This window comes from Hypanus sabinus, chromosome 10 (assembly GCF_030144855.1).
Source record: "Hypanus sabinus isolate sHypSab1 chromosome 10, sHypSab1.hap1, whole genome shotgun sequence".
In the NCBI taxonomy this organism is placed as follows: Eukaryota; Metazoa; Chordata; class Chondrichthyes; order Myliobatiformes; family Dasyatidae; genus Hypanus; species Hypanus sabinus.
This window is the reverse complement of record NC_082715.1, coordinates 23333838-23350396: the sequence shown is the minus strand read 5'-3', so window position 1 is coordinate 23350396 and position 16559 is coordinate 23333838. Positions and strand designations below refer to the sequence as shown.

Sequence of the window (16559 nt, the reverse complement as noted above, 5' to 3'; positions counted from 1 at the left end):
ATTTTCCTTTTTTAAAAAACAAAAGAAAATGAACATGAATAAGCTTAAATATACTTTCACAGCATAATCCACAGAAAAAGCTTGTAAAAGTAACATATTTGATTATTTCCCTGACCCTGGCCAGCAGGATCTTAAAATTGACAGAAGACGAATAAACAAGTGCAAAGTACCTCTAGTTTCAAGTTTTTCTCTGCATTCTTATACGTGGATGTGGTGGTGGTGAGGAAATAAAGGAAATTTAATTTGGCATTAAAATATGAACTTCTTTGTGTTTGCACTCTGGATCATTGCTAATTAGCTAAATTTTATGCAGTTTGCTCGTGAAAAGATGATGAAATCATGTCAAATAAAAAAGGCACATCCTTTGGTAATGAATTGTCTATTAATACAGACATTTAAGGGCACTATGCAGTTTTCATTAATTCTGTAGCTATTTGGAAACAGAAATACACTGCCTACATCAAAAATCACTTACATAAGAAAATCTGTAGCTGTTTAGTTATCCATTTGCTCTTGCAGTTAACTTCGTAACATTTTGAGGAAAATTAACTGTCTTGTTATAAAGGGCACACGAAAGGAAACAGAACAAAAGGGTGACCTGAGTGGATATTACCGATTGCAAAAGTGAAGTATATTGTACAAAATTTCATTGTGGGTTGTGGTTTTGCTAAATTAGCCCCTTAATAGATTTAAAAATATTACTCTCAAATTATTAGCAATTTCAAATTTTGTTTCATTTCTCATGCCAGTCGTGTACCAGCTTAGACAAACCAGACTTGGCCAGAAAGTTGCTTTAAAAAGAAGCCTGCTGTTTTTAGGAGATTATTGTGCAAACTGGAAGTGCACAATTTATACAACCATATTACTGATAAAGAATACAAAATATCTCTGAATAAGTGATGAACTTAATTGTCTCTTGTTTAGGTCACTTAATCAACAATAAATTAACCTTGCCTTTTGCAAGATCTCTGCCATTCACATTTCAACAACCTGTTAGCTTCAATCAGTTTCAATAATTCAAAATAAAGCAAGGGCAGTTTTTTTTAATTTAGGGATGAAGAGATGTGAAACCCCACGATCATCTTTTATTATATATGACTTGATGGAACTAAGTAAAATATCTTTGGTTTTAGTAAAGTCCATATTGTATGATAACAAAAATTCTGCATATCCAAAGAAGTCCTTTTTGTTCTGAATTAAAGTTTGCAAATGTAATCAGGTCAAAACTGATAAAGGTCCAGTGGTTAATAAAAACAAATCGACCAAAAAAATGTTGCTTTTAATTATACACAGGTTATAGGTTAATTCCATGACCTGCACTTCCTTGTTGTGAGCTCAGTGCCAGAGGAAGTTTTAATTGTGCTGACCGTGTTCTGTGCAAGTTTGGTTTCTTCATGGATCTAATTCATTGCTCAATATTTTCTAAGCTTTGTTTGCAAAGACGTGTTTGGAACTTAAACTTTTCGCACTAGTTACTATTTTATGGTCTTAAACTCACAGAAACTATAACAATAAATCATGCTCAATTTGTATAATTTTATCATAATATTCAGCCAATCATGAAAACATCGTTTTACACTCAAAAAACACAACTGGATGTCAAGTTTTGCTGGAGTTATATTGTATCTATCAACATTTTCAACTAAGTATTTTATTGGGCTTTTAGAAGTTATAAAACTGAAAGTCAGTAATCTCAAACCACTTTTTGCTATCCAGTAAAATAAAATGCCAACTTTGCCAGGTGTGCAGGATATGACTGGTTATATTAATACTGAGTTTCTTATTACTTTAATTGAAAAATAACTTGCTACAAATTAATATTTAAATAAAGAATTTATAAAACATTCTTTTTTAAATATTTCAGCAGAGTTTTGATAAAGTACTGAACTTTGAATCGGTTTAAAAGGAGAAGTCCAAAATAGATAATAACTGTGAGATACTACAATATCTGAACTATTTTTCTCATATTATTGGATCAGCTAGTGAAAGGAGGTACCTATGAAGAAACATTTCTAGCAAAACCACATCTTCCCAAACTTACAACATTTTTCTGCAGTTCTCTGCAAAAGTCGACATTAAGTTTTTCTTATTTTCAAATTATGATAATGACAACCATGAGACTCATCTTATTGCAGTATAGAGTTAATATATATCTTACATAGAGCATGGCTATCAGCAGCAGAGGGATCTCCTCCTCTTAAGGCACAAAAAGTTACCTTATATGGCATCAGTTGATGATGTTAGATGGAATGCAAGCTGCTGAAGGAAGAACTTTCTTCTCTTCTGCTCTCCCGGCAATTAGTCGCAAGTTGCATGAGGCAATTTAGCGAAGTGGGAAAATCCCAGGCTGCCAAGAACTCATACTTTCATTGAATGCACTGTGGCTCCTCACAGATCCCGGATGGGGAGAGCCCACCTGGCACCCCGGCTCTCTTCCACAGCTCTTCCTGTTGAGAAGCAGGTAGTGCTCACTGACACACTTGAGTCCATCTGTGACCAGTGATCAGAGCTACAGAAGTGGATTGTTAAAACCCAAAATAAAAATTCCTTCAGCATTTTAAATTATTTACACCTACTGCTTCTGGTCCCCAACAGCTTACTTTTAAATATTGATGACACCAATCATTGATTCAATAACAACAATCAAATGTTCGCTTTTTGCAAGATCTCTGCCATTCATATTTCAGCAAACTGTTAACTTCAACCAGATTCTAATAATTCCCACTACTAAAATAAAGGGCAGTTCTTCATCTGGGGGTAAAAAACAGACTATGTACATTACGTTGGCTACAATTTAAGCTCCTTGAGTATTATAATGATAAGGATTGCTTGCTCTTTGGACTAAATAGAAGAGTTAACTTGAGTTCCCTTCTAAAACTCCCCAGTTTAATTCTTCATGGATCAGCTGAATTATAATTGCAATTCTAAAAATGATGGCTGTTAACAACTGGATGATATAGATGAGGGCCAAATGCAGTGGAGCATGTAACATGTGACTATTCCTTGAGATGATATTTTTCCATTACAAAAGGAACAGAAGTGTCATATAGTGCAGAAAAAAGTATTCTTCAGAAATTAAGATATTAAGACTGTGTTAGAACAATACAGGAAGTGCAAACGTTACTACAGGCTCGCACCATCCATGATCATAACTAACATGTGCAAAATGGTAAAACAGCCCCTTCATTAGCACGCTTATGTTTTACTCCTGATGCAGCCACTTCGCAACAAATTGATTATTTTCTTCTTTCTTTGAGTTGTACATCACAGTGCTTGTAGCCAGATCTTTGGAAGTATTCTGAGGATGGTGTACTGCTTGGTAATATGGCCAAAAAAAAAAATAAAATTCATGGCAACATTCCCAGTTTCACATTTGTTCGATATCTAGTTGTTAGTTACGTGCTATTGCTTCTCACTGCGGAGTTCTGTGAAGACCCTGACACATCCGTCGTTACCCGTGTAAGTGAGACTTCTGTTTATGTAAACATACCAGTCTGCGATCGTTTCCTCTGCTTTTTACAAATGTAATAGATAGGAAAGACAAACAAACCTATGAAAAAAAGAATAAGAAAACCTGCATTAGAATTCATTTATTAACATATTTTTGGAATTTACTTTTTAAAAAAAGCTATTTGTAAACCCCTTGCTAATAAAGTCCCATGATAAGTCAGCTCCATCATCGGTATTAGTCTCCATGGTATCCAAGACATGTTCAAAGAGCAGTGCTTCAGAAAGGTGGTGTCCATCATTGAGGATGCCCATCGTCCAGGGCATGCTCTCTTCTCATTGTTACCATCAGGAAGGAGGTACAGAAGCCTGAAGCCGCACGCTCAGCAATTCAGGAACAACTTCTTCATTTCTGCCATCTGATTTCTATGTGGGCATCGAACTCATGAACACTACCTCACTCACATTTTTATTTCTGGTTTTGCACTACTTATTTAATTTAACTAATTAAAATACATACTGTAATTCCCATTTTTTCTACATTTATCACGTTTTGCATTGTACTGCTGCTGCAGAGTTAACAAATTTCAAGACATATGCCAGCGATATTAAACCTAACTCTGATAAGAACACACTAAGTAGTGATAAACATTTAACTGGTTGAAGATAAATGTATTACTAAATGATTGTAAATTGACGAAACATTAAAGTGCAGATTGTAGTGAAGTACAAAAAAAATGTTTGGCATTAGGTAGTTACATTGGTTCACAAAATTGCTTTTGTTAAATAATTTGAATAGTATACTAAAATTTGCTCCTACAATTACACAAAGTAGCACTATGTGATTAGGTAGGACGTGAATCCTGCTATTATGCTATTTAATTAAAAGTGATATAGACCACTTTTTCTTAGAGTCATACAATCATATAGCAAGGAAGCAGGTCTTTTCACCCGCAGAGTCTAAGTGGACTCTTCATGCACTCATTTACAATAATCCAACATACATCCAATTTTATTCTATATTGCTATTTAATGTATACAGGCTAGCACCTCATAGTAAAAGAAAAAATATAAAATAATTACTTTTCATTTGTGATATATGATGGGAAAAGGAAGTTAACGAGAAGGAATTTAAGTCAGAGTGGTGAATCAGTGAAATTCTTTACCACTGGCAAATGCGGAGGCCAAGTCTTTATGTATATTTAAGGCAGAGGTTAATAGATTCTTGATTAGGCAAGGCATGAAGGGATACAGGGGTGGGGAGGCAGAAAATTGGGACTGGGGTGTAAAGATGTATCAGCCATGATGAAATGGTAGAGCAGAATTGATGGGCCAAATGGCCTAATTCTGCTCCAATAACTTAGTCTTATGTTTTGCATAATGATTCCAGTAATCTTTTCAAAGATTAATATATAATAAGTGCAACCATTACACCACCTCTTTAAGGATAGTTTATGAATAATTGAGATTGTATTTGTCATATGAAAATGCAAAATTTCCAATAATTTGCAATTTACCATGGGATGGAGTCATATGCTGAATTTTAAAAGCTACTGAAGTACTTTCAAACTTCTGAAACAATTGTGCTCCAAAAGTAATAAATTTTTATGTACCACATACATATATTTAACAGGACTGAACTTCTAAAAGCATTATGAAATATTTTTTCCTGACTCTATAGACTGAGGATGGAACCATATTGTAAGTTGAAATCAGTGCTTCGGTATTAATTTTTGATCTCTACTTCTTTCGGGTTCACTTGCTTGATATATGAGACTGAAAAATGCCCGTTTAAGTCAAATTAACCCATGACCTTAACAAGAGCAGGGTCAGAAAGCACGAGAACTGCAGATGCTAGCATCTTTGGGCATAGTGCTTCATAAGAACTGGCAAAACATGGACAAAATTAAAATGTTGTTTCATTTTTGATCTTTGTACTTCTCTCCAGTAATGTCTGCAGATTTCCAATATTGCCATTTTATAATATCTAAGCTAAATAAAAGGTGAAATCCTATCACGTCATCTTACGCATGTTGGCAGTATTGTAGTTTGAAAATAATTCAGTCAGCAGAAGCAGTAAGTTTGCCCTAAGATGGTAAAAACCAGGAATTTTCCTACTCCTCATCCCAATTACCCATTTCAATTCCTCACACTGACTAAACCGAGAAGAGTATTTTCTGGTATACTTCATTGGGATATGAAGCACAGTACTGTGCTGAAGTTTTAGGCACATGTATCAGAATCAGGTTTAGCATCACCGGAATGTGTGGTGAAATTTGTTAACTTTGTTAAATATACAAGACCAAATAGGTAGTGTGCTTAAGATTTTTGCACAGTACTGCAGTAAATTTATATATTGCACTGTACTGCCGCAAAAAAAAAAAATTATGACATATGAGCGATGATAAACTTGATTCTGATATGTCTTAGTATCTTTCCCTTCAGTTAGTCCTGACGAAGGGTCTCAGCCCGAAACGTCGACAGTGCTTCTCCTTATAGATGCTGCCTGGCCTGCTGTGTTCCACCAGCATTTTGTGTGTGTTGCTTGAATTTCCAGCATCTGCAGATTTCCTCGTGTTTGCTGATTCTGATATGGATCTCTTTTGTGGACCGAGAGTGAAAACGGTTCAGGGAGAGGGAAATAATGGTTGGGGAAAGGGAAAGGGAGAGAGGAGGGAGAGGGAAGCACCAGACAGACATTCTGTAATGATCAATAAACCAAATGTTTGGAATCAAATGTCCTTGCCTGGTGTCTTGGGGCTGTGGGGTGTAACTGCAACCCTCCCCCCACCCCCCACCACCCTGTCCCTGGCATTTCTTTTCCCCCACCTGTCCCACACCCCTTCCACAGCCTTTCACCCTCTCCATTCCCAACATCTTCTTCTCCTGCCAGATTTTGCTCCCAGTGAGGTAAGGCTGGGTAAGTTGCTTTAATTAATCTAATTAGCTTAGGAGTAGGTAATGGAGGCAGCAGTTAGGGCAGTCGGGTTAGGGGGACAGATAAGAGGTTCTGTGGGAGAGATCGAGAATCCCAGATGGTCTGTTGCCTCCTTGGTGCCAGTGTCCGCGATATCTCAGATTGAGATCTCGGAATTCTCAGGAGGGAGGGTGTGCTGCCAGATGTCGTGGTCCACGTAGGGACCAATGATGTGGATAAGAAGGAGGAGGAGGTCCTGCAAAGAGAGTTTAGAGAGTTAGGTGCAAAGCTGAAGGATAGGACCTCCAGGATTCCTACCCATGTCATGCGCTAGTGAGGCTGGAAATAGGAAGATAATGCAGCTAAATACGTGGTACAGGAAGGAGGGCTTCATGTTTCTGGACAATAAGGCTTTGTTCCAGGGAAGGTGGGACCTATTCTGGATGGTTTGCACCTGAACTGGAGGGGGACTAACATCCTTGTGGGAAGGTTTGCTAGTGCTGCTCCGGTGGTGGGGGTTTAAACTAGATTTGCAGGGGGAAGGGAACCCGAGTGTTAGAGCAGATAGTGAGGTGGAGGAAGATAAAGGTCATGTGACGACTGCATGCATAGACAGAAATCAAAGATTTGTACATGATAGAAATGTTCTCAGGTGCATCTATTTCAACACAAGGGGTATTGTAAGTAAGGCAAATGAGTTTAGGTCATGGATTGGCATGTGGGATTACAACATTATTGTTATTAGTGAGACTTGGTTGCAGGAGGGGCAGGACTGGCAGCTTAATGTTCCAGGGTTCCGTTGTTTCAGACGTGATGGGGGACGGATTAAAGTGGGAGGAGTGGCATTACTAGTCAGGGAAAATATCACAGCTATGCGCAGACAGGACAGCCCGGAGGGCTTGTCTACAGAGGCCATATGGGTGGAGCTGAGGAATGGGAAAGGTGTGATCACACTAATAGGTTTGTATTATAGACCACCCAATAGTTGGAGAGAATTGGAGGAGCAAATCTGCAGAGAGATAGCAGACCGATGTAAGAAACAGGAAGTTGTAATGGCAGGGGATTTTAACTTCCTTCATATTGACTGGGAATCCCACACTGTGAAAGGGCTAGAGGGTTTGGAGTGTGTCAAATGTGTTCAGAAAAGTTTTCTAAATCAATATATAGAGGTACCAACAAGAGAGGATGCAATACCTGATTTCCTATTCGGGAACCAGACAGGCCAGATAACAGAACTATGTGTAGGCAAATATTTTTGGTCCAGTGACCATAATGTCATTAGTTTCAAGTTAATTATGGATAAGGATAGGTCTGGTCCTCAAGTTGAGGTTCTAAATTGGAGAAGGGCCAATTTTGTGGAAATGAGAAAGGAACTAGGAAGACAACTAAGTTGTTTTCTGGCAAGGATGTGTTCAGTAAATGGAAAGTCTTCAAGGGTGAAATTTTGAGAGTGCAGAGTTTGCATGTTCCTGCCAGGATTAAAGGCAAAGTTAACAAGCATAGGGAACCTTGGTTTTCAAGAGATATTGGTGATCGGGTTAAGAAAAAGAGAGGTGTATAGCAGGTATAGGCAACATGGAACAAATGAGGTACCTGAAGAGCATAGAAAATACTAAAGAAGGAAATCAGGAAGGCAAAAAGAAGACACGAAGTTGCTTTGGCAGATAGTGTGAAGGTAAACCCGAAGGGTTTCTACAAGTATATTAAGAGCAAAAGGATAGTAAGGGACAAAATTGGTCCTCAAGAAGATCAGAATGGTCGTCTATGTGTGGAGCCTCACGAAATGGGGGAGATCTTAAACAGTTTTTTTGCATCAGTATTTACTCAGGAAACTGGCATAGTGTATATGTAAGGAAGGGAAACAAGCAGTGGTGTCTTGGAACATACAGAGATTAAAGAGGAAGAGGTGCTTGCTGCCTTACAGTGAATAAAGGTAGATAAATCCCCCGGGCCTGACATGATATTACCTTGAACCTTGAGAGAGACTAGTGTAGAAATTGCAGGGGTCCTGGCAGAAATATTTAAAATGTCCTTAGCCATAGGTGCAGTGCCAGAGGATTGGAGGGTAGCTCATGTTGTTCTGTTGTTTAAAAAGAGCTCCAAAAGTAAACCAGTTAATTACAGGCAGGTGAGCCTGACATCAGTAGTAGGTAAATTATTGGAAGGTGTTCTGAGAGATCGGATATACAAGTATTTGGACAGTCAAGGGCTGATTAAGGATAGTCAGCGTGGCTTTGTGCGTTGTAGATTGTGTTTAACGAATCTTGTAGAGTTTTTCGAGGAGGTTACCAAGAAAATACATGACGGAAAGGCTGTGGATGTTGTATATATGGACTTTAGTAAGGCCTTTGACAAGGTCTCACATAGGATGTTAGTTCAGAAGGTTCAGACACTAGGTATTCATGGAGAGGTTGTAAACTGGATTCAAAATTGACTGTGTGGGAGAAGACAGAGAGTGGTAGTGGATGATTGCTTCTCAGACTGGAGGCCTGTGACTAGTGGTGTGCCTCAGGGATCTGTGCTGGGACCATTGTTGTTTGTTGTCTATATCAATGATCTAGATGATAATGTGGTAAATTGGATCAGCAAATTTGCTGATGACACTAAGATTGGAGGTGTTGTGGACAGCAAGGAAGGCTTTCAAAGCTTGCAGAGGGATCTGGACCAACTGGAAAAATGGGCCAGAAAATGGCAGATGGAATTTAATGCAGACAAGTGTGAGGCGTTGCAATTTGGAAGAACAAATCAAAGTAGGGCATACACAGTAAATGGTAGGGTACTGAGGAGTGTGGAGGAACAAAGGGATCTGGGAGTTCGGATACATAATTCCCTGAAAGTGGCGTCACAGGTAGATAGGGTTGTAAAATAGGCTTTTGGCATCCTGGCATTCATAAATCAACTTATTGAGTATAAGAGTTGGGATGTTATGGTGAGGTTGTATAAGACATTGGTGAGGCCAAATATAGAGTATTGACTGCAGTTCTGGTCACCTAACTATAGGAAGGATATCAGTAAGATTGAAAGAGTGCAGAGAAGATTTACTAGGATGTTGCTGGGTCTTCAGGAGTTGAGTTACAGGGAAAGATTGAACAGGTTAGGACTTTATTCCTTGGAGCGTAGAAGATTGAGGGGGGATTTGATAGAGGTATATAAAATTACGAGGGGTATAGACAGAGTAAATGTGAGTAGGCTCTTTCCACTTAGATTAGGAGAGATAAATATGAGAGGGTGAAAGGGGAAAGGTTTGGGGGAACTTCTTCACTCAGAGAGTGGTGTGGGTGTGAAACGACGTGGTAAATGTGGGCTCACTCTTAAGTTTTAAGAATTAATTAGATAGATACATGGATAGGAGAGGTTTGGAGGGTTATGGACTGGGTGTAGGTCAATGGGACTAGCGGAATCAAGTTTCGGCACAGACTAGAAGGGCCAAATGGCCTGTTTTCTGTGCTGTGGTGTTCTATGGTTCTATTTATAAACGTGCTCTCCACTCCACATTGAGAAATACAGTACTGTGCAAATGTCTTAGATAACCTAGCTAAATACATGTGCCCAAGACTTTTGTACCCAGTACTGTCGTTTTAACATTTTTCACTCAATCAGCAACCTAGAAATGAATAATCTGGAAACAGGAGTTCAAATCACTTCATTGCAGCTGGAAGGTGGGGGGGTGGTGGTGTGGTAATTTAAATTAATTAATTAAGTATGGAATTAAAAGCATGCGTTGACCGTGGTATCTTTAACCTACAAACGTACTAGGCTGTCCTATAAAGCTATCCATTTGTGTTGTTTAGGCACGAAAACTTGACGCCTGTAACTGATTTGAGTCTCCAGGGTAATGAAGTGTGGTTCACCTTTAATTGCGAGGAAAGTCACACAATTTGCAATGTAATTAAGGATAGGTAACAGACTGCCAGAGACTTGAATGAATTCAGAAGAAACATTTCAGTATGATGGTAAAAACTGTACTTTCATAAACAAAACTATTTGATTAGCCGACCTTCGTACCAAGTAATGAAAAGGAGGCTAGTTAGAATTAGCAACATGATGGAAAGATTTACTGCTTCTTTTGAAACTAATACAACAATCCTTTTACTGATAGCTCCAAGGTCAGCAAGTTTAACATCCAGTTCAGAAATGAAGATAGTTTCATTATAAAATGGTTAAAACATGGAATTATTATTCAGCAGTTTAATTCTAAGAATAATTATCAGCGACGAAAGCTATTCAGTGATGGGGTAAGTGAAGTTGAGTGAAGTTATCCCATTTGATTCAGGAGCTTGATGGTTGAGGGTTAATAATGATAGTCTTTAATAATAATTATACTCTTTCAATGTGTAAATGAATATAATTTTTGTTGCACTTCATAGAAAATGATGTGATGATGTTATAGGTGCTCTTTCTTCTCTTTTCCAAAATGCTGGCTTGAGCTGTTGTATTTTTAAGGCATTTTGTCTTTTTATTTGCAGTTAATCCTGCTGAATTTATGGTCAGAGACTTGGGGTAGCCTTAACATGCTGTGTGCTTGTCAGCTGTGGTCCTCTTGCTGAAATGGTTATCAGTGTCTTGCCACATGGCAACTACTTCCTCCTCACCATTGAGCACATCAACATGAAACACTGTCCCTGGAAAACAGCACCCATCAACGGGGCACCCCACCACTCAGGACATGCTCCCTTCTCGCTGCTGCCATCAAGACAGGACTTTGACCACCAGGTTTAGGAACGGTTACTAGCTCTCAGCTATCAGGCTCTTGAACCAAAGGGGATAACTTCATTCAACAAACCTGAGAAAATCTGCAGATACTGGAAATCCAAAGTAACACACAGCAAAAGCTGGAAGAACTCAGCAGGTCAGGCAGTATCCGTGGAAAAGAGTAAGCAGTTGATGTTTCGGGCAGAGATCCATCATCAGGATGAAGTTCTGGTGAAGGGTCTCGGCCTGAAACACTGATTGTTTACTCCCTTCCATGGATGCTGCCTGGCCTGCTGAGTTCCTCCAGCATTTTGTGTTTGTTTCTTCACTCAACTTCACCTTTATCATTGAAATGTTCCCACAATCTATGGACTCACTTTCAAGGACTCTTTATCTCATTTCCTTGATATATATATCTATATATATAGATCTCTCTCTCTCTCTCTCTCTCTCTCGCGCGCAATATAAATAAATAGATAAATATATATATATATTTATCTATTTATTTATATATTTATCAACTTATCTATTAATCAATCAATCGATCAATCAATTAATTAATTAATTCTTCTTGTATTTGAACTGCTTTAGTCTTTTGCACACTGGTTGAACACCAAGTTGGTACAGTCTTTCGTTGATTCTATTATGGTTATTATTCTAATATGGATTTATTGAGTATGCCCACAAAAATGAATCTCAGGGTTGTATATGATAACATAAATGTACTTTGATAATCAATTTATTCTGACCTTTAAACTAACATTTTCTCTAACAGCATTACCATGAACTTGCAACCTGCACAGTACAGCAAATGCAGCAATGACAGGAAGGTGAAATTCAGCACCAGGTAAAATACGTTAAAGACGCCATCTTCCTAATTTTGTGGAAGATGTTAGTCTAATGAGAAGAGGACATCAGGACTCGGTGTGCCATATACCAAGATAGAGCAAGTTCAAAAAGACTATAAAAAAACAAGAAACTATGGGTCAATGAGTCTAACATTTGTAAATATAAAATTTGTTAGATTTGTTAACGTAAAAGGTGTTAGATTCTGGAAACTTGGTCAATCAGAAGAGAATCAACATTGTTCTATGAAAGGGAAATCTTCATTGACAAATTTGGTGGAATCCTTTGTGGAAATAGCAAAAAGGAGGATAAAGATAAATCAAACACAAGAGATTCTGCAGCTGCTGCAAATACTGAACAACAAACACAAAATGGCAAAATTCTAGATGTAGTGTATTTGAATTTCCTGAAGGTATTTAATGAAGTGCTATATTGCAGGTTACTGCAGAAGATAGTATGAGGCTTGACTAATATCTTAGTATGGATAAGAGAGTGACTCACTAATGGAAAACAGAGACAATGAGTCGATGGATAATTGGATTGGCAATAAGTATTTAAAGGGGGGCACCATAGTGATCAGTTGTGGGATCCCGATAGCTCATAATTCACATTGTTAGCTTGGCTAAAGGAGCTAACAGCATTGTAGTTAAAATTGCTAATTGGAACATATTTGTGAAGAGGAAGCAAAGAGCTCATAGAAGAATATAGAAAGGTTAATTAAAACACCAGAGGTACTGTAGATCAGTGGTCGCCAACCCGTCGATCACGATCGACTAGTCTATCTTTGAGACATTCCCAGTAGATCCCGGAAAAATAAATAAATAAATAAATGGATAGATAAATACACACGCACACGCACACACACTGTTGAGAGATTGTTTCTGGGTTGCGGGGTTTTAGTTCCGTTCTTTCTGCCCAGTGCGCACGTGTGTAGGTCCCCCCGCACTACACAGTGTAATTCAGTGATCCCCAACCACCGGGCCGTGAGGAAACGATATGAGCCAGCTGCACCTTTCCTCATTCCCTGTCACGGCCACTGTTGAACTCGAACCCATGCGAGGTCATCAGTCGTCTAACCGCAGTGGCACCCTCGCGCCAGGGATCACTGGTTGGCCTCAGGCTGCCGGCAGGAAGTGCCCTCGCTACTGGCCTGGAGTCGATCTGGGGCTTAAAAAGGTTGGTGACCACTACTGTAGATGATGGATACCCAAAGTAACACACTCAAAATGTTGGAGATACTCAGCAGGTTAGGCAGCATCTATCGAAAAGAATGAACAGTCAACTTTTCAGGCTGAAACCTTTCACTCCCAACTCTGCTAGTTCCACCTATGACCTGCCACCTTGTACTCCTTCCTCCCTCCTACTACCTTCTTCCTCTGACTTCTCCCTTTCCTTTCCAGTCCTGATGAAAGGTGTTGTCCCAAAACATCCACTGTTTACTCTTTTCCATAAAAGCTGCCTGGCCTACTGAGTTCTTCCTGCATTGTGTGTTTCTGTCTGTCTGTGTTGCTTTCGATAGGTTAACTGACTGGGGAAGAAGTTGACAAGTGGAATATACTGTGAGAAGATGTGAGGTTATCCACTTTGGATGGAAGAATGGGAAACAAGTACATAAATAAAGTTGCCCTACAAAAGGCTGTTGTAAACCAGGTTAAGAGTTCATTATACAGGAAATGACAGATTAATTGTTAGTCTGTAGTTTCATAAATTAGTGAGGGAAGCTAATGGAATTCAGTGTTTTATTGCATGCAGTAATGAGTATAAAAGTAGGGAGACTTTCATGTAACTTTGCTTGTGAGGTAACCATAGGATCATACACATAGGAGCAGAATTAGGCCATTCAGCACATTGAGACTGCTCCACCATTTCATTACAGCTGATCCCTTTTCCCTCTCAATCCAATTCTCCTGCCTTCCACCCGTAACCTTTTACATCCTGACTAATTAATAACCTATCAACTTCCATCTTGAATACACCCAGTGACCTGGACTCCTCAGCTGCCCATGACGATGAATTTCCACAGTCCGAGGCAAGTGAGATCCCATCCTTCGCCCTGCCCCGCGACCGAAACTGAATTTTACAGGAGCACCTTTGAGAGCATCCTGACAACCTGCATCTTCATCTGGTACGACAGCAGAAGAGCATCAGAATGAGAGCGCCAACAAAGGACTGTCAGAACGGCTGGGAAGATCATAGGCATCTCCCTACAATCCATCAGGGAAGTTTATCAGGAGCACTGAGTACGCGGGGCTCTTGGATTACCAAAGATCACACCCATCCATCCAGCATCTTCTTTGACTTTCTATCATCAGGCAGGAGACTCCGATGCATACAGTCGGAACTGTGAGGATGGGAAACAGCTTCTTCCCTCAGGAACCTTAGGCTTCTGAACTCTCTGCCGCATCGCATTCGAAGTGTCACTGGTTAATTTGTTCTGTACCCTACAATGTTTAATGTATGCACTTTACTATTATATTTATGTGGAATTCATTTATATATTTAATTCTCATCTTCCTGAGTTGTATTATGTAATATGTACTACTGTGCTTTACACCTCGGTGTGGAGAAATGTTGTCTCATTTGACGGTATACATGTATATAGTTAAATGACAATAAACTTGACTTGACTCTGGCTAAAGAAATTCCACCTCATCGCCATTCTAAATGGATGTCCCTCTATTCTGAGGTTGTTCTCGCTGATCCAAGACCTCCCCCTAATGGGAAACATCTACTCCACATCCACTCTATCTAGGCATTTCAACATTTGATAGGTTTCAGTGAGGTTCCCCCCCCCCACCCCCATTCATCCAAATTCCAGCAAGTACAGGCCTAAAGCCATCAAATGCTCCTCATATGATTACCTGTTCATTCCCAGAATCATTCTCCTGCATCTCATCGGAATCCCAATGAATGCCAGTACATCTTCTCTTAATAAGGGGGCCAAAACTGCTCACACTACTCCAAGTGAGGCCTCACCAGTGGCATATAAAGCCTCAGCATTATATCCCCCCTTTTCTATTCTAGTCCTCTCAAAATGAATGCTAGCATTGCATTTGCCTTCCTCACCACCAACTCAACCTGCAAATTAATAGTTAGGAAATCCTACCCAAGGACTTCCTTTGCACCCCAGAAATTTATCCCTGCTTAGAAAATAATCTAAGCTTTTCTTCCTTCTAACAAAGTGCATGACCATACTCTTCCCAACATTGTTTTCCACCTGCCACTTCTTTGCCCATTCTCCTAATCTGTCTAAACCCTTCTGCAGCCTCCCTACTTCCTGAACACCACCTGCTCCTTCACCTATCTTCATATTGTCTGCAAACTTGGGCACAAAGCTGTCAATTCTACCATCCAGATCACTGATATACAGTAGAAAAAGCAGTCTGAACAGCGACCCCTGAGGAACACCACTAGTCACCAGCAGTTAACCAGAAAAGGCTCCTTTTACTCACACTCTTTCCTCCTGCCAATCAGTCAATGCTCTAACCTATGCTGGGATATTTCCTGTAACACCATGGGCCCTTATCTTGTTTGGCAGCCTCATATGTAGCACCTTATCAAAGGTGTTCTGAAAATCCAAGTACAAAGCATCCACCAATTCTTCTTTGTCCATCTTGCTTGTTATTTCCTCAAAGAATTCCAACAGGTTTGTCTGGCAAGATTTTCCCCAAAGGAAACAATGCTAGCTTTGGCCTATTTTATCAGGTGCCTCCAAGTACCCTGAGACCTCATCCTTAACAATTGACTCCAACCTCTTCCCAACCACTGAGGTCAGGCTAGCTGGTCTATAATTTCCTTTCTTCTGCCTCCCTCCTTTCTTGAAGAGTGGAGTAACATTTGCAATTTTCCAGTTCTCCGGAACCATGTCAGAATCCATTGATTCTTGAAAGATCGTTATCAATGCCTCTGCAATCTCTTCAGCAACTGGACATTCTTGAGATGCTGGAGGACACTGGAGCACTTGGATGCAGCCACAGGGAGAATGTACAAACAAATCACAGACAGTGTCCAGGGTTAGGAGTGGATAGCCTGCGGTGCTGTGAGGCAATGATTGTCCCAGCCACATGTCTGTACAGTTTCCGGTATGTGGATTAAAAACTAAAGTCTGCACTTACTTTGTTGATTCACTGGAGGGCATCTTGCTGAATGACGAACACTAAGCTCAGACAGCTGGCTATGATGAGAAAATCTTGTGCAGGCATGGGGAGATGGGTAGGCTGACATCTCGGCCAAGGATTGCTGAGAGGCTGAACAGACAGCCAAGCAACATTCATTGGCTTAGCTGCTTGTCAAAGCTATCAAGAAATACAAGTGTTTCTGAATTTTCAGTTCTGATAGCTTAATGTGAAATAGCTGTATTTGCATATATCAGTTTTATAACAACCAAAATAAGATGCCATTATGTAAAATAATTTGAAAGGAAAACAATTTGCATGGAAAATTGTACAATTGGTGACATAAAGATATTTGCTGGAATAATTTCATGTAAAGTTGACAATTTTACTAAATAATTAGTTCATAATTAACTGGAAAATTTAAATCAGAGAGCCCATTATTTCTTACCTACTACAAATGCTATGGCTCCAACCACCACAACCAAAACCAGCATCAAAGGAGCAATCAGTAACTTCCCAGCTATAAGATGAAAAAAAAACCT

The 16559-nt window shown here is 39.4% G+C and overlaps 1 protein-coding gene across 1 annotated transcript in view; it reads right to left on the bottom strand.

Moving 5' to 3' along the window:
* Window positions 1-225: 225 nt before the first annotated feature.
* rnf217 (ring finger protein 217) overlaps window positions 226-16559 on the bottom strand; it is a 108218-nt gene continuing 91884 nt past the window's right edge. The window contains exons 5-6 of the mRNA XM_059981494.1: window positions 16466-16537; window positions 226-3550 (exon numbers count right to left, since the gene is read on the bottom strand). Of these exons, the coding sequence (XP_059837477.1) occupies window positions 3477-3550; window positions 16466-16537 (146 nt within the window). The 3' untranslated portion in view covers window positions 226-3476. The remainder of the gene's footprint in view (window positions 3551-16465; window positions 16538-16559) is intronic.